General features: G+C 38.6%; 1 protein-coding gene across 1 annotated transcript in view; it reads right to left on the bottom strand.

Annotated features, from left to right (window-relative positions):
* LOC110195196 (NACHT, LRR and PYD domains-containing protein 12-like) overlaps positions 1-18,940 on the bottom strand; it is a 65,903-nt gene that overhangs the window by 46,239 nt on the left and 724 nt on the right. Inside the window, 2 exon segments of the mRNA XM_020967822.2 lie at positions 2,933-3,001; positions 8,299-8,556. Of these exon segments, the coding sequence (XP_020823481.2) occupies positions 2,933-3,001; positions 8,299-8,556 (327 nt within the window).

Genomic DNA, 18,940 nt, shown 5'->3' with positions numbered 1-18,940 from the left:
TTTTCATGACACTGAGCTCTCTTGGTTCTCCTTCTTTACTGAATTTCAATCCATGTCATGCCCCCTAACTAGGAGTGCCTCCCCAAAGCTTTGTCCTCTGTCCTCTTTTCTCTCCCCATTCTCTCACTTAGGTGACCCCATCAGTTTTTATGGTTTGATAAGTTCTATGACATCCTAATGTGTCTATGTCTATATCAGTATAGCCACGCATTCATTAATTCATGCATGTGTATGTATGTATGTATGTATGTATATATGTATGTATATCCAGCTCTAATCTCCTGTATCTCAAGCTGTCTACTAAACATTTCAAATAGAATATTCTATAGACAACTTAAATTCAACATATCTAAAAAAGAATTCATCATCTGTTACTCAAAACCTGCTTCTCAGATAAACCTTTTTTTTTTTTTTTATGAGTGCATGGGCATCTGAGAAAACCAAAGCAACTCATTTTTCTCTATTTCCGTCTTACCACAGACCCTGTTTGTATTGCAGTCTGCCCCCCTCCCCTGTCTTCAACCTTTCTGCTGAAACAGCTAGTATCTGAAATAGTCCTATCTATTAGAGTGGGGTTACAAGATAACTAACCTGAAGAAGAGCCTTTCCTGTTACTAGCTCCAGCAGCAGGCCTTTTCCAATGAAGGAACACTACGTCACCTATTCATATTCTGCAAGCATCCAGCAACAAGCTCTGTCCAACCCAGAAGCACCCCATACCCAATTCATCTCCTGCTTAAATTTAAATCTATGTAAGTCTTGTCCTTTTGTTTCTTTGAGGAGTTTTCCTCTCATATGAGTGGGGTTTCCTTGCTGGCCAACTCAAGTGCTGTTTCTTAAATTTCTGGTTCTGGTCATTCAGGCTTACAACCTCAGAATTACCCCCAACATCTCATTCTTACCTCATTCATCCAGTCACTAGCCAAAATGTTTTGTTCAGTTTTTTTTTAAAGTTCTACCTCAATATCATCATTCACATCTGTCTCCTTCTCTCTGCTCACTTGGCTACCATCCTGGCTTAAGCTTTTATTACCTCTCACCTGTATTATAAAAATTGTCTCTTAACTGGTCTTCTTGCCTTAAATCTCTCCTCACTTCAATTCATTTTCAACAAAGTTACTAAAGCATTTTTCCCCTTAAGTAAAGGTCTGAAAATGTCATTGCTGAACTCAATAAAGTACAGTGGTTTCCAATTGACTCTAGGATAAAATATAAACTCCTCTGTTTCATTCCTAAAATCTTTCATAATCTGGTTCCAATCCACCTTTCTAGCCTTATTATACATTATTCTCCTTCTGTGTCAAACTGACTTTTCTTTTCACATATGACACTATCTCCAGTTTATGAGTCATTGCACTAGCTGTGCAACACTGGTGGAATGTACTCCTTCCTCACCACTGCCATTTGGAAGGAAACCAGAGTTTCTAAGAGGTCTATCTTCTACATGAATACTCTCTGATTTTCCCAGCTAAGTCTTAACCTGTCCAACTGTCTGGTACTTATTGTGTGTAACATTTATGTAATGTGTATACACATATAGATGCACACAGATGTATATGTGTATATATATATACATAAACACACAAATATATATATACATATATATATGTAATTACATATGTACATGTTGCCTCTTTTAATAAAATGTAAGTTCTCGAGCAAAGGAACTGTATCATTTTTGTTCTTGTGTCCCCAACATTAGCATAGTGCCTGGCATAAAACAGATCCTTAATAAGTGCTTGCTTGAGGGGCCTCTTAGCTCTATGGGAAACCAAATGCCTTTGAGTCCCAGTGTATAAGAAATTACATAGGAAGCCAAGCACCTACACAAAGCAAGAGACAGTTAAATAGACAGAAGTGGGGGATGGGGAGGTGCACACTGAGAAATGTATCTGCCACCGATACTCTAAATATCCTCTCCTAGGCAACCAGAGCACCCTCCTTGCTGTCCTCTAAAACAGCCTTGGCTTTGCCCATTGCTCTACCTTTGTTAGTGCTATAACTCAAATTGTATAATCTCATTAGGTGGTATAAATACTCTCTGTCTCTCTTTCTCTCCATCCGCACATACAAATACACACACACATATACAACATTATTTTTTTTAAATAGTGGAACATTAGTAATCTAACCCTTTTAGATCAAGTATTTATTTTCTTATGTAATTTATTCCTTGGCTTTGGCATGTCCTCTTTTTCCCTATCAGTGTGATTCTCAGAGCTAAAAAAATTCCCCTAGGTAAAGACTATACTTTCCCATCCACACTGTCAATAAGATGAGGAAGGAGTTGGGGAATAATTATACGTTCCTAGAGGGCAAGCCCTATGTAATTCCCAAGATTCCTTTTTGTTGGCCCACAGACCATTTAGCACTATGGCATATTCAAAAGCATAACTATTGTGAGACAAATGGCACCTAGTCTCGGGTACTACCTTTGAAGGAGTATCCTTATTCCCTGGGAAGTTGGACATTCTCTCCAGAGATTCTACTATTCATATGACTTACTTTAGATCTTTGCTACTGGCATTCCTCAGCACAATTTACCTTGGACTATCACCTCCAGGGGCCTATTACTGTTTTCAACTTCTATGGGGCCAAGGTTCAGAACATCCCCTCTCCTTTGGTATCTCCATTACGAATCAGAATGCTCTCTCTGCTGCCACTGACTCATTGCTCTCCAACGCTCCCTCATATACACAGGTGAAAATAATTTCTAATTAATGACTTGGGGCACATTAATATTGGTGTGTGTTTTGACCCTATTAAGAGTCTTGGAATTGTTGAATTATTGAGTTGAGTCTCTTAGGCACAGAGGGTGAAATAGGTAGGCAGTGGAGGAGAATTGCCTAGGGAGATGAGGGCTCCAAGGAATTCCCAATCACTTTATTCATATGCTCCCCCCCATCCCCAAAGGACTTTTCCCACAACAAACCTGATTCTGGTAACACATCATTACTCTTCATCAGTCCCTGTTCACCTTGTTTGAGAGTTTCTGCAGTATCTAAAACACATATAATGCATGTTGAAATTAGACTTGTTCCTTTAATATACAATTTGTTATCTAATCCCTTCCCCGAGGGGTAACATGGGAATAAGTTGTGGTCCTACCTTTGGAAAACATAAGCATTTCTCCAACTTCTAGGGTGACCTTTATTCTGTTTCATGATTCTTAACCGTGAACTGTGAACATACATACATACATACATACATACATACATGTATATGTATATGTGTGTGCACATATATGTATATGTATATATTTCTATATAACATATAATATATATATTAATAACTATATTCCAATATAGTTCCTTTCTTTTATAGTCCTGCATGTTTTATTTTATGCATTTAAAAACAGGATTCTACCCAGCAATAGCATTTTTAGGGCTATATCCCAAAGAGATCATATAAATGGGAAAAGGATTACCCACATGTACAAAAATATTTATATCAGCTCTTTTTGTGGTGGCAAAGAACTGGAAATTGAGGGAATGCCCATTAATTGGGGAATGGCTGAACAAGTTGCGGTATATGAATGTAATGGAATATTATTGTGCTATAAGAAACGACGAGCAGGTGGACTTTAGAAAAACCTGGAAAGACTTGTATGATCTGATGCTGAGTGAAGTGTGCAGAATCAAGAGAATGTTGTACACGGTAACAGCCATGTTGTGTGATGACTAACATTGATAGACTTAGCCCTTTACAGTAATTCAAGGATCTAAGACATCTCTAAAAGTCTCGTGACAGAAAACGCTATCCACATCCAAAGAATTATGGAGTTGGAATGCAGATTGAAACATACTATTTGCTATTTTTTTCTTCTGTTTTGTTTTGTTTCCTCTTTCTGATAGTTCTTCCTATTGGTTCTAATTCTTCCTTACAACATCATTAATATGAAAACATGTTTAATAGGAATGTACATGTATAACCTATATCAGATTGCATGCCTTCTTGGGGAAGGGCAGGGTGGGAGGGGAGAAAAATTTTAAACTCAAAAGCTTGTGAAAGTGATTGTTAATAAATCAAAATAAATTAATTAAAAAAAACAGGATTCTGAGAAGGGGCCCATCAGCTTCAACAGACTACCAAAGTGGTCTAAGACTCAAAAAAAGGTTAACTTTTACCAGAATTATCTGGTGAGTACCAACCTCCCAGGATTGTTATGAAGGAAACTAGGGATTTTAAAATTTGGTGGTAAACAGGTAATGAATCTTGGAATTATGTGACACCCTGTGTAAAGGTATAAGGAAAGTAGATGGAATATTGAGTTTGAGGAACAGCAAATAGACCAGTTAGACCAGAATGTAGGCAATGTAAAGAGGGAGTAACATGAAATAAGTCTGCAAAGTAGGTTGGAGTCAGGTTTCAAAGGACTTTAAATGTCAAAGAAAGAGATTGCTTTTTATTTTAGAACAGAGCTTCTTTACTTTGTCTTTGTTTATTTGTTTGATTCTTGGGTCCTTTGGCAGACTAGAGAAATCTACGGATTCCTTCTCAGAATAATGTTTGTTATTGTTTTAATGTATAAGAAACATAGGATTACAAAGTATACAGATGTATAAAATACATAGGATTACAAAGCTTAATAAATTATATTGAAATATAAGTACTAATATTTATTTATGTTTCAGTTCAAATACCCCAGGTTAAAAACTCCTATAATTTGGATGTAACAGGAAGCCAGTGAAGATTTTTTTGAATACAGTGGAAGTGACAAAGCTGGACATGTAAAAGAAACTTATTGACCAATCCATATACTTTCCAGTTCAACCAATCTCATAAAACACGAGCTCCACACTTCCCCACTTTTGAAAATCCTTATCATAGAGCTAAGCAATTTCTGGGTAAATTGTTCCATATGAACTAAAGTTTTAGTCCTAAAGGAAGAATGGGAGGCTTGAGTAAAAGCTACAAGACCAAAATAAAGCTTCCCTATTTTCTTCCCAATGTTTCTAATTTCATCTGTTTTCAAGTGATAGATCTTCTTACCTCCTCACATCTAAACAGAAAAATAAATAACCATCTCTTTTCAAGTTCTGGACTCACCAAATCCTGGTATGGCATTTTATTGATTTGGTAGGGACCAGAATATTATCAACCCACTATTAGGGCTTTTAGAGGATAAAAGCCCTGATAGTGGGCTGAGAGTGTTCCATTAGTAATTTTCCCACAAAAAAAGTTTCACAAGCAGTTGTCAATATAAGAAAATCCTTTTCAGGTTAATACTATCTCTTCTCTTGAAAGCAGCAGTGGAAAATCCATGGTGTGGTTACCACTAATCACCATGCCTTCTCTTCTCCAATTAATAGGAAAACCAGTATTGAAAAAATTCCTTGAAGGGTCAAGTAATTTCACTTTGCATCAGCACATTTTTCACGGTAAGATGAAGCAAATAAAGATAACAATGATTTTTTGTTTCATTTTCAAAGTGAAATTATAATGGGGCAGCTAGAGGGAGAGTGGATAGAATACTGGGCTTAGAGTCAGGAAGACTCATTTTACTGAGTTCAAATCTGGCCTCAGAAACATACTGGCATTGTGACCCTGGGCAAGTCACTTAACCCTGTTTGCCTCAGCTTCATCTGTAAAATGAGCTGGAGAAGGAAATAACAAACCACTTCAGTATCTTTGCCAAGTAAAACTCCAAATGACATCATAAAGAGTTGGATATAACTGAAATGATTCAGCAAAAAGCCTAAATAACAATTTGATCATGATTGGAATTTCACATCTCAATTTAACTTCATTTCTACCATAACAGGATATACATATGGGTAGATAATTAATAACAGTAATAGCTAGCATTTGTATAGCTCTTTAAGGTTCACTAAGTACTTTCCAAATACTATCTCATTTTATCCTCCCAACAACAACTGGGAAGTAGGTGCCATTATTAACTCCATTTTATACCTTAGGAAACTGAGGTAAACGAAGGTTAAGTGCCTTGTCCAAGGTCACACAGACAGGAAATATCTGAGGCTAGACAGATTTGAACTGTGACTTTCTTGACTCCAGGCCCAGATCTCTTTCCACTGTATACCTAGATGCTTGAGTCATTTGGAAATATACAAAGGTTATTGAGATGACCTAAACACATTCTACGAATGGACTCTTTGAATCTGCCCTGATGATTGACTGTGAGCGGAGAGGAGAGGAAGTGACAGCCCTTCCTTTCCCTTCTCTTTCTCTCTCTCTAGGTAGGGCCAACCAACCTCATGGTTATACCTGCTCCCTTTCATTCTCCTATGCCAGGGACATTCTTGGGGTGGTTCAGTCTGGCTCTCCAGTATGAGCATTTACACTTCAGTAAGTAGCAAAGGCTACGCATCAAAGCATGAATTATGATTTTGTTGATGATTTGGACTTAAGAAATGTTACACTTACTTAGAAATGTGTGCCTATAGATCCACCACCATGTTACAGCTGGTTGTTAAGTATTTTCCAGAAGACCACGATATTACTCTATTGCTCAGCAGGATTTTAGTAGAAGACTCAGGGAATGAAGCCTTCACCAGACTGGAGGCCTGGTGACTGAAGACATCATCATCACCATCATCAAGGCATTTATATGGTGCTTTAAGATTTACAAAGTGCTTTATATGCATTGTCTCATTTGAGCCTCACTATATTCCTGTCTGATTCCATCCATCCCAAGATTGTGTGAAAGACAGTTGGTGATCTAAATGCTTCCATTTTTTCCTGAATGTTCACTTTCTGCATCTAAGAACTTTAAATGGTGATAAACTTGCCCTGTGCCTTACCTGTCCACAAGTGCCTAGAGGCCCAAGGTGTAAGAGCATCCTTGGGTTTTGCTGTGCAACCAAAATTGTATTCCAAAATTTCATTTCAATAAATTTGGCATCAGACATGCTTTATGCATGAGTGGTCTTTCATCTTTCTGGGATAACCACTGACATCATAAAGTAGACAGTTTAGCAAGAATTTGAAATTAAGAGATAGGGAATAAAAATAGATACATTGAACCCAAGTCAGTCAGAAGCTTAGGAAGGTGATAGGCACAGTTTTGTAGAGGGTGGACTAAAGCAGCACAATGTTTTTCAACTTTGTATGTTTCCCCTGCCTCACCCACATACACCACCTCAGAATAAGGCAGTACATTATAGTGCTAAAATCATTGTACCTGAAATCAGGAAACCTGGGTTTCAGTGCCAGTCCTGCCATTTACTAGCCTTGAGATCATAAGCAAGCCACTGCTAACCTATTAGGAGCACAATGCTTTGTAAACCATAAAATCATATACTTAAAAATCCTAGTGCAGCTTTAAACTGTGATAGCTTAAGATTATACTTAGACTTTTGGGACATCCTGTATAAATGTAAAGTGTTATTAATTATTAGTCAATGATGAAAAAATATTGACTAGTCATTTTTTTTGTTCCCACTGCCACCATTACCACTGTAATGATATTCTTTGTCAAACAATGACAGAAACTTCTCTCTTCCCACATTTTTCCATACTGTATAGTCCTCCTTTGAATCTATCTGCTTGCTTCACTATTTATCCCTATGCCTATCCTTCTGCATTGGGGATAAGCTCAGATCCTCTTACAGAGACCTCTTATAGGAATTCTTAAAAGTAAAAATGCTTCTAACCAAACCAACCTCAAGAAGTTGTGAATTCCTTGGGGACAGAAATTATTCTATTTCTGTTGTACTGGAGAAGAAAATTCACTGCAGTGTGTTTTCAGCCAAAGAAAAAAAAAATTTGAATATGACCAGCCAGTTCTTTCACCATTTAGAGATCCCCAAAAGGAAGACATAGAATGAGCTGCATCAGGAGGTTTCTGGGTGTTCATTTTCTTTATGAAGAAAAAGGTGGATCATCTCTTCTCAGGTATATCATAGAGATAATTCTCATTCATGTATGGTTTAAACTAACTGGTCTCTGAGCTGCTTCCCAGCCCTGAGATTCTGTGATTTTGTGAAGGTAAACAAGGAAGGGAAGGAGAGAAATGTGAAGAGACCAGAGGGGAAAGATTGAGATAGTCATTAGAGAGACTAGCAAGAAGAGGAGAGACCAAAATAATGTTCAGAAGACAAAGAAGGCAGGAGAGAAAAGGGAGGTTAAGATGAAGAGGAAAGGAAACAGAAAAGGGGGAAATGAAGAATGCGGGAAATATGGAGGATGGATATGTGACAGGAAATGGACATGAGAGAAGAGAAAGAGGAAAGCCGGAAATACTGAAAAAAGGAGAACAATGGTTGGATGTTGAGGAAGAGGGGTAAGAGAACAAAGTAGGTTTTTCATTAGGCCTAAGCTTCTGGCTATACTTACAAATCAATGAGTCTTCTGCTCTAGCTCGCTTCCACAGCTCTGTTAGACCCATCTTCTCCCAGATACTGACAGCCATATCCCATGCTTCCTGCTGTCCATGATGGTTAACCATTAACATGGCCATGTCTGTCCGACCAGCATTTTCCATGAGTCCTCGGGGAAGGAAGTCTGAAAGGAACAGCTTGAATTTCTTCATCTCTTCATCTGTCAGGTACTCAAAGTACTGGACCAATCTGTAGCTGCCATTCCAAGTCATTTCTGTCAATAACCCAGATTAGCACATTAAAAGAAGGTTAGTACTAAAAGAGAGGAAGTTCTAGGGCCCTTCCTTGGATTTACTCAGGGTGAGTCTTCTTCCTTGCCATTAGTGCTGAACACTTTTTTTTCACATAGAAGGGTTCCCTAAAACCTGACATCCCAAGGACACCCCACCTCAAGCTTGTTCCTCTTGTAATCCTTCCCCACAATTATTCTTCCCCACAAATCAACTTGCTCTCCAACCATTCTCCCAAACATCTTTCTCAACATAATGTCTGAAAGTCATCCTTTTCTGAGCATTAAATTCTACGTTTGTCCTGGATTGTCACCCCAATCCACATACTGACCTTATTCTAGGCTCTAGCCAGGGCCTGTTGCCCCCTTTTTAAATCATAGATCCCTTTGATATTTTGGATAAACTTGTGGATCCTTTCTCCCAACAATGTTTTTGAGTGCATAAAATAAAATACATAAGCTTAACAAAGAAAATCATCTATGCTGAAATACAGTTATCAAAAAAAAAAAAAGTTCAGGGACCCCAGATGAAGAACCCATGTTCTAAATCTTTCCTCCTTTTTTCATCTTTGTTTTTTTTTTGGTTTTTGTTTTTGTTTTTAGGCAATGGGGTTAAGTGACTTGCCCAGGGTCACACAGTTAGTGAGTGTTATATATCTGAGGCCGCATTTGAACTCAGGTCCTCCTGAATCTAGGGCCGGTGCTCTATCCACTGTGCCACCTAACTGCCCCATCTTTTCTCATCTTTGTTCAAGAATGACTCAATTGTTTGGGGTAGAACATAGAAGGATATATTTGGAAATTAATGTCATGTAAAATTTACAAAAAAAAAATAAGTAAAACATGACACTAAAATATTACCCTCTAGGTTTTTATTAATGTATCACTTGAATATGTGCTGCTAAAATAACCTAGGCAAGATGAGAACTTCTCTTGCTGTAGTTGAGGTTGGATAATTCCAATTTTTTTGAGAAGTCATTGAGACTTTCTTTAGCTGTGCTCAGTGACTTGTGAATAGGAGCAGAGGAGATAGATGATGGGAGTAATTCAGCACTCAAGTTTGCCAAGAGAAGACCAGCAATAGGATGAGAGGCCAGGGGATTAATTACATATTTGGAACAAAGAAATACTGTCTGGATAATGGTACAGTTAGTATTCCCCCAAATGCTATTACTTTCCTTTCCAAACTACTTTGTATTTAAGAATTTTGTAGATATTTGTATTTATTACTATATATTAATGTTGTATATGTGTGCATACATACATATGTATGAGTATTTATATTTATACATACATGCATTAAAATAACATGTATACTGGACCATGTATATATACTTCAATATAGATATGTGCATATTTGTATTATAGATACAGATATATATGTATTTCTATCTCTATATTGAGAGAGAGAGAGAGAGAGAGAGAGAGAGAGAGAGAGAGAGAGACAGAGAGAGAGATGATTGTATATATAAAATCTAAGTCTACCATCCATACAGAATCCCTCTGGTTTATGAATCTAGTTACTCTATCAAAAACAGAAATGAGATTAGTTTGGTATGATTCTATGGAAAAATCATAAATCATCTTTTTAATAATGCATCCTAGAATTTTTCCAGGAAGAGATGTAAAGCTCATGGGTTTGGATTTGCACACAGTTTTCTTGCCCCTGGTCCTATGGCTCCTCTCCTGTTCTTCTAGCTATTTCCAAGATTACTGGCAAGGCTTTGCAATATTTAAATTGTTTTTTTTTTCTTGTTGCTTAGAATATTTTCTTCTTAATCTGGAATGCTATTCCTATAAGTTTTCCTCCTGGTATCTCTTTCAAGTGGTAAATGATGTATTTTTTTTCTATTTCTACTTTGCCTTCTTATTCTGGCACTCTAAGACAATTTTACTTAATAATTTCTTGTAATATTGTGTCAAGATTCTTTTTTTGATCATAACTTTCAGGTAGTCCAACAATTCTTGTATTGTCTCTACTGGATCTGTTCTCCAGATCAGCTGTTTTTCTAATTATATGTTTCATATTCTCTTTTTTCATTCTTTTGATTTTGTTTTATTGTTCTTGGTGTCTTATAATGTCATTCACTTCCTTTTGCCAAATTCTAGTTTTCAAGGAGTTATTTTCTTCCTTAAGATTTTGAATTAAGTCACGATGGAAGAGTAAGAAGTAAATTGCTGTAGTTCTTTCATATTCACCACCTAATAATCATAACATACTACACCCAAATAAATCCAAGAACAGCTAGAGCCAATGGAATGATGGGGTAGAGTGGTTTTTAAGCCTGGGAGACTTGGAGGATTGGCAAGAAAGGTCCATCTCACTTGGATAAAAGGAGAGTACATTCCAGGACTGGAAGGTTCCCAGTAAGCTAGTAGCAAACCTTACCTCAGCAAACCAGTGGGATATCCTGAACCCCAGTATGGTGAAGCAGGCAAACACCAATACCAGGACCCCTCCCCCCTTGTGCCTTAGCATAGCCAAGGGAACTGGCAGAACCATCATGTGCTTCAGTGTGGCCCTGGGGTAAACAGGCATCTTCCAGCATGAGAAGAAAGTAGCCCAGACCTCCACATGCTTCAACAGATCCTGGGGCAAACAGGTACACTCCAGTAGCCAGACCTCAACTTGCTTCACTGTAGCCCCAGGGAAAGGCAGAAAAATCCCACTGGGCCTCAGCACACGCTGGCCACCACCACTAGGCCCCCATCCCAGCACCAGGTAAGCTGCCAGACCCCTATAATCTCCAGCAGTGCCAGATACATCTTTTTTTTCCTTTTTTTTCTTTTCTTTTTTTTTTTGGCTAGGCAATGGGGTTAAGTGACTTGCCTAGGGTCACACACTTAGTAAGTATTATGTGTCTGAGGTCAGATTTGAACTCAGGTCCTCCTGAATCCAGGGCCGGTGCTCCATCCACTGCACCACCTAGCTACTCCCCCCCCATATACATCTTCAAGACAGAACCAGACATAAGGGTCCCCCGTGAGCCTCAGCGCAACATCAGCACAGCACTAGGTAAAGAGCCAGGGCCTATAACCATTGGAATAAGAAGCCTGAGACTGTGCCCATTCCACTCTGGAAGGAGAAATCAAATTTAGAAGAAAGGAAAAAGGCCAAAAAAAGAGAGCAAAAAACAACAAAAGAAGAATCAGACCATAGAAAGTTATCATGGTGACAGGGAAGACCAAGACACAATCTCAGAAGAAGACAATAATGTCAAAAAAAACCTATGGGCAAACCCCTAAAGAAAAATTGGAAGTGATCTCAAGCCTGGAAAGAACTCATGGAAGAGCTCCAAAAGGAGTTTAAAAATCACGTAACAGACATAGAAAAGAATGAGAATGATGAAAGAGAATTATGAAAAAAAGGGTCAATAGCTTGGAAAACTACTTAAAAAGTAGAATGGGCCAAATGGAAAAGTAGATACAAAATTCCACTGAAGAAGATAACTCCTTAAAGAGTATAATTGGCTAGATAGAAAAGAAAGTAAAACTAATTGAGGAAAACAACACCTTGAAAAGCTAGAATTGGGCAAATGGAAACTAATTGCCTTATGAGACATAATAAAACAATCAAACGAATTCAAAAGAATGAAAAAATGGAAGAAAATGTAAAAAAGCTCATGGGAAAATCAACTGACATAGGAAATTTATCCAGGAGAGACAACATCAGAATCATTGGATTACTTGAAAGCCATAATCAAAAGAAGGCTCTGGACAGTATCTTTCAAAATATTATCAAGGAAAACTGCTTGGATATCCTGGAACCAGAGGGCAAAATAGGCATTGAAAGAATACACTGATCATCTCAGGAAAGAGATCCCAAAATAAAAACCCCAAGGAACCTTATAGCCAAGTTTCAGAACTATTGGGTCAAGTAAAAAATATTGCAAATGGCTAGAAAGAAACAATTCAAACATTGAGGAATCAGAATCATTATCACACAGGACTTGGCAACTTCAACAAGGATCAGAAGTCATGGAACATGATATTCTGGAGGGTAAAGACCAAGAATCACTTACCTGGAAAAAATTAAACATAATCCATCAAGAGAGAAAAAGATCATCCAACAAAGTAGAAAAATTTTAAACTTTTGTAAGGAGAAGACAAGAACTAAACCAAAAATTTGACCTCTACTATCAAAACCTAAGAGAAGCATAAACAGGTAAAATGAGAAAAGAAAACATTAGGGATTCAATAGAGCTAAATAGTTTGCATCCCTACATGGGAAGATGATAGTTGTAACTTAAAAAAAAAAACTATATCAGTATTTGTATGTATATGTGTATGTACAGGACTTATAGATAGATAGATAGATAGAGGGTATAGGTATTAGATGAATTTGAGGGAATGACATGAAACAATTGGGGGATGAGAAAGAGTAGCATAATGAGTACAGAAGGAAGAGAGAGGTAGAATGAGGTAAATTATCTGACATAAAGAAGTGAGAAAGACCTGTTACAGTAGTGGAGAAAATAGGATGGTGGTTGATGGGCATCACTTGAACCTTACTCTCATCAGTATTGGTTTAAAGAGGTAATAATATAAACAATCAATTGAATATAGGAACGTATCTTACACAACAGGGAAGCAGGAAGGGAGGAGATTAAGTAAAAAGGATGGGCGTAGCCACTGACAGATCAATGGAGGTGGTAGACAGAAACAAAACACTGGTGAGGAGGGAAAGTGTAAAATGAGAAAGAGGACAAATAGGAGGGAAAACAGGATGGAGAGAAATACACAGGCACAATCATAACTGTGAATGTGAATGGGATAAACTCTCCCATAAAATAAAAGTGGATAGTAGGGTAGATCAAAAACCATAATCCTACAATAGGTTGCTCACAAGAAACACACTTGAAGTAGAGAGACACATACTGAGTAAAGGTATGGGGTTGGAGCAGAATCTACTATACTTCAGCTGAACTAAAAAAAAAAAACAGATGTAGCAATCTTGATCTTAGACAAAGTAAAAGCAAAAACAGACCTAATTAAAAGAGATAAGTAAGGAAACTAAATCTTGCTAACAGGTACGATAGACAATGAAGTAATCATATCAGAAGAGCAAGAAATAGTCTACCTGTCACATCTATGGAGAGGGGAAGAATTCATGGTTTGACTTTTTTTGCACTGTTGGCTCAAGTTCCCAGCCACTTACTTGAGTTTTAAACTCTTTGTTAAGGTAAAAGTCTGCTTCCAGTGTGGAGAATGTACTGTCTCAAGCTTTGGAAATTTTGTGCAGCATTTTCAGAGGCACTTCTAGGGACCTGTAAATTTCCAGTTCTTCCAAGGTGGTTTACTCCTTTCCTGGCCTGGGCTCTGGTTTATGAGTGACAACAAGCACTCTTTTCTGCCTTGGAACTGTGAAGAGGATTCCTTCTGTACCACCACTACAAGCTCCACCACACCAGCACTCCTTCTTGCCCCAGAACCACCACCTAGAGCTGCAACCAAGATCCAGGCAAGGAAGAGAATCCTGCCTCAACACCAGCAAAGAGATCCCTACAATCTCCCTCTTATCAGCCATCAATTCCCCCTCTGTCTGTGGGCTGAGACCTGTGGAAGCAGCCACCATCCCAGGGCTGCACCAGGATTGGGACCGGGACTGAGCTTCTCTCCAACAGACTTTTCATACTGACCTTCTAAGCTGTCTTTGGTGTTTGTGGGTTAAGAAGTCTGGACACTGCCATAGTTGCCTGTGATTCAGTTCCCTGAGGCCTGCGTGGCCACACTGAACTGCGTTCCTCTCCCAGCCATGGGCAATAGACCTTTCCAATCAACCACCCAGGTTGTCTTGGGCTGGAAATTTGTTTCACTCTGTCTTTTTGTGGGTTCCGTTGCTCTAAAATTTGTTAGAGCCATTTTTATAGATATTTGGAGAGGTTTAGGGGAGAGCTCAAGCAAGTCACTGCTTTTACCACACCATCTTGGATCTGCCATGAGGAGAAGAATTCATGACAAAACAAGAAATAGCATTACAAAATGTAGAATAGATAATTTTGATCATATTAAATTAATAAGCTTTTGTATAAAGAAAGACAATGAAACCAAGATTAGAAGGAAAAAGAAAGCTGAGAAATAATCTTTGCATCAAATGTCTCAGATAAAGGCCTCATTTCTCAAATATATAGAGAACTGAAGGAAATTTATGAAAATATAGGCCATTCCTCAACTGATAAATAGTCAAAGGCTATGAACAGTCAGTTTTCAAGTGAAGAAATCAAGATATTGGAGGCGGAGCCAAGATGGCGGAGTGAAAGCAGTGACTTGCTTGAGCTCTCCTCCAAACCCCTCCAAATACTCATAAAAAATGGCTCTAAACAAATTCTGAAGCAGCAGAACCCACAAAAAGACAGAGTGAAACTAATTTTCAGCCCAAGACAACCTGGATGATTGATCAAAAAGGTGTATCGTGCTGGGCTGGGAGTGCAGCGCAGCCTGGGAGAACAGGCCACCAAAAGCCTAAAGCAGGCCTCAGAGGACTCAATCTCGGGCAGCTGTGGCGGTTTCCAGACTCCTCAATCCACCAATGCCAAACACAACTTAGAAGGTCAGTGGGAAAAGTCTGTTTCTGTCGGTGCTGAGAAAGGAAGGCGGGGTTTCAGCTTCATTCCCCAAGAGCGTGGTGGGGGGGGCAGCTGCTTCCCAAGCTTCTGGCCCACAGACTGAGGGGGAACTCAGGGGCTGATCAGAGAGGGATCGCAGGGATCTCTTTCCCAGTGCTGAGGCAGGAATCTCTTGCTTTGCCCGTGTTTGGATCTGGGTCACAGTTCTGGGCGGCAGTGCTGGGGTGAGGAGGAGCCTGGCTTGGTGGAGCTTGTAGTGATTGTGGAGAGGAGCCCCTCCTCACAGTTACAGGACAGAAAGGAGTACTTGTAGTCGCAGGCCAGGAAAGGAGTAAACACCTCACCCCTTATCATACCACTTTGGAAGAACTGAAAATTTACAGGGCCCTACAAGTATCTCTGAAAACAGCTGTACAAATCCCCCAAAGCTTGTGACAGTACATTGGAAGCAGATTCGTACCTTAACAAAGAGTTTAAAACTCAAGTAATTGGCCGGGATCATGAGCAAACTGCACAAAAAGAGTCAGACTATATCTTACTTTGGTGAAAAGAAGATCAAAATATACAACCAGAAGAAGAAACAAAGTCAAAGCTCCTACATCCAAAGCCTCCAAGAAAAATATGAATCAGTCCCAGGCCTTGGAAGAGCTCAAAAGGGATTTTGAGAAGCAAGTAAGGGAAGTAGAGGAAAAACTGGGAAGAGAAATGAGAGTGATGCAAGAAAATCATGAAAAACAAGTCAACAGCTTGCTAAAGGAGACCCAAAAAATACTGAAGAAAATAACACCTTAAAAAATAGCCTAACCCAAATGGCAAAAGAGGTCCAAAAAGCCAATGAGGAGAAAATGCCCTAAAAAGAAAAATTGGCCAAATGGAAAAGGAAGTCCAAAAGATTACTGAAGAAAATACTTCCTTAAAAATTAGAATAGAGCAATTGGAAGATAGTGACTTTATGAGAAATCAACACTGTAAAACAAATCCAAAAGAATGAAAAATTAGAAAACAATGTGAAATATCTCATTGGAAAAACAACTGACCTGGAAAATAGATCCAGGAGAGAGAATTTAAAAATTATTGGACTATCTGAAAGCCATGATCAAAAAAAGAGCCTAGACATCATCTTTCAAGAAATTATCAAGGAAAACTGCCCTGATATATAGAACCAGAGGGCAAAATAGAAATTGAAAGAATCCACAGATCTCCTCCTGAAAGAGATCCCCAAAGGAAAACTCCTAGGAATATTGTAGCCAAATTCCAGAGTTCCCAGGTCAAGGAGAAAATATTACAAGCTGCCAGAAGGAAACAATTCAAGTACTGTGGAAACACAATCAGGATAACACAAGATTTAGCAGCTTCTACATTAAAGGACCCAGGGCATGGAATATAATATTCCGGAGGGCAAAGGAGATAGGATTACAACCAAGAATCACCTACCCAGCAAAACTGAGTATAATCCTTCAGGGGAAAAAATGGTCATTCAGTGAAAATAGAGGACTTTCAAGCATTCTTGATGAAAAGACCAGAGCTGAATAGAAAATTTGACTTTCAAATACAGGACTCAGTGGAACATGAAGAGGTAAACAGGAAAGAGAAATCATAAGAGACTTATTAAGATTGAACTGTTTACATTCCTGCATGGAAAGATGATATTTATAACTCATGAGACCTTTGTCAGTATTAGGGTAGTTGGAGGAAAAAAATTTATGTATGTATGTATGTATAGTAGATAGATAGAGGGCACAGGGTGAGTTGAAGATTAAGGGGTCATATCTGGAGAATAAAATTAAGGGATGAGAGAGGATTATACTGGAGAAGAAGAAAGGGAGAGGTAGAATGGGGTAAATTATCTCACAAAAAAAACAGAAAAGTCTCTTACAGTGGAGGGGAAAGGGGAAGGTGAGAGGGAATGAGGAATCTTATTCTCATAGGATTTGGCTTAAGGAGGGAATAACATACACATTCAATTGGGTATGGAAATCTGTCTTACCCTACAGGAAAATAGGGGGAGAAGGGGACAAGAGAGCAGGGGATGATAGAGAGGAGGGCAGATTGGGAAAGGGGGTAATCAGAAGTAAATACTTCTGAGGAGGGACAGGGTCAAAAGAAAAAATAGAATAAATGGCAGGGCAGGATAGGATAAAGGGAAATAGAGTTAGTTTTCACAACATGTCTACTTATGGAGTGTTTTGCATAACTGCACATGTACAACCTATATTGAGTTGCTTGCCTTTTCAATGAGGGTGGGGAGGGAGGAAGAGAAAATTTGAAACCTAAAGTTTTAAAAACATATGTTTTAAAAAAATGTTTTCACATGCTACTGGGAAATAAGAAATATAGGAATTGGGGTACAGAAGTCTATCCTGCCCTACAGTAAAATGGAAGGGGATAAGAGAAGGGGAGAGAGACAGAAGAGAGGACAGACTAGTGGAAGGGATATTCAGAATGCATGACATCTTGGGGTGGGGGAGGGGGGAGATGAATTTGGAACTCAAAAACTTGTGGAAGTGAATGTTGAAAACTAAAAATAAACAATTTATATTAAAAATAAAATTGAAAAAAAAAGAATAGATAATGAAGACTAAAGTCACAAAGACCAACTAGGAGGACCACAGAACTTTATACTCATAGATTAGGTCACAGGGTTAGCTTAGTATGCCCAGCCACACCCTAATATGCAACAGCCTTCTCACTGTGCTATGGCTGCCTTTAATCTGTAGCCTACTAGGTGTCATCCCCAAACACTGGCAACAGCTGATTTCTATAAAGGGTGCCACTGCTACTTATCAGCATCAACATCATCATTTAAAAAGCCTGAATTAAACACTTACTGTATGCCAGTCATTATGCTAAATGCTGAGGACACCAAGAAAGGAGAAAAAACATGGTCTTTGTTCTTGTAGATTCTAATGGAGGAGACGGCTTGTAAACAGTTATGTATTTACATGATATATACAGTGAAAATGGAAGCTAATTTGAGGATTGAGTAGGGGGGAGACTGGAAAAGGCCTCTTACAAAAGGTAAGATTTATGTTGAAAGTTGAAAAAATCCTGGGAAATTGAGAGGCACAGGGGAGGTGAGAAAGCATTCCTGACCTGAGGAACTGAGTACAAAAGAATGAAGTCAGGAGATGAAGTATAGTGTAGGAGGAAGACAAGAAGTCCAGTGTTACTGGTTCGTAATTTATGTGGATGAGAGTAAGGGTAAGAAAAAATCTTGACTCTATTTCCTACTCACTTCACCTCTATCATTTTCACAAGGCTCCGGTGCAGGAAGAAGAAGGAGTTTCATCTTACGTCTCCATAGCACTTATAGCACAGGGAACCTCTCTAGGACCCTCTTCTAACCTGTCTATCATCTCCTTCACTCACTCTGGTGACATTTCTGCTTGCCAGGATCCAGATCCCACTGGAGTCAAGCTTTTTCCTTCCTGTCTCCTAGAAATATCTACCCCTAACAAGGGGACTGTTGCTGGTTGCAACTGAATTAGGGAAAAATCAATTAGACAAGATGCTCCTTTTGACCCCTTTGTTTTCCACCGCTCAGATTCAGGGCTATGATTAATACTAGCAAAGACAGCAAAAGAAAAAAAAAGGTACAATTTCAAATTGAAAAAAGATGAATCTCTGGGCACCAGTCCTTAAACTCATTCTTTGGCCCTGGGAAAGCTTTAGTTTAAGGGAACAAGATCTAGTTGGAACACTCTTTTAAAGCCAAGAAAATAAAGGTGTAAGTGTTACTCTGCATTTAAGGGTAAGGAGAAGAGCTGAGCCATTCACAAAGCTTGAATTTTTTAAAAGAACAT

Source organism: Phascolarctos cinereus, unplaced genomic scaffold (assembly GCF_003287225.1).
Source record: "Phascolarctos cinereus isolate Bilbo 61053 unplaced genomic scaffold, phaCin_HiC Scaffold_726;HRSCAF=1367, whole genome shotgun sequence".
Lineage (NCBI taxonomy): Eukaryota > Metazoa > Chordata > Mammalia > Diprotodontia > Phascolarctidae > Phascolarctos > Phascolarctos cinereus.
Note: the sequence above shows the minus strand (reverse complement) of the source record. Positions and strands in the feature narration are given on the sequence as shown.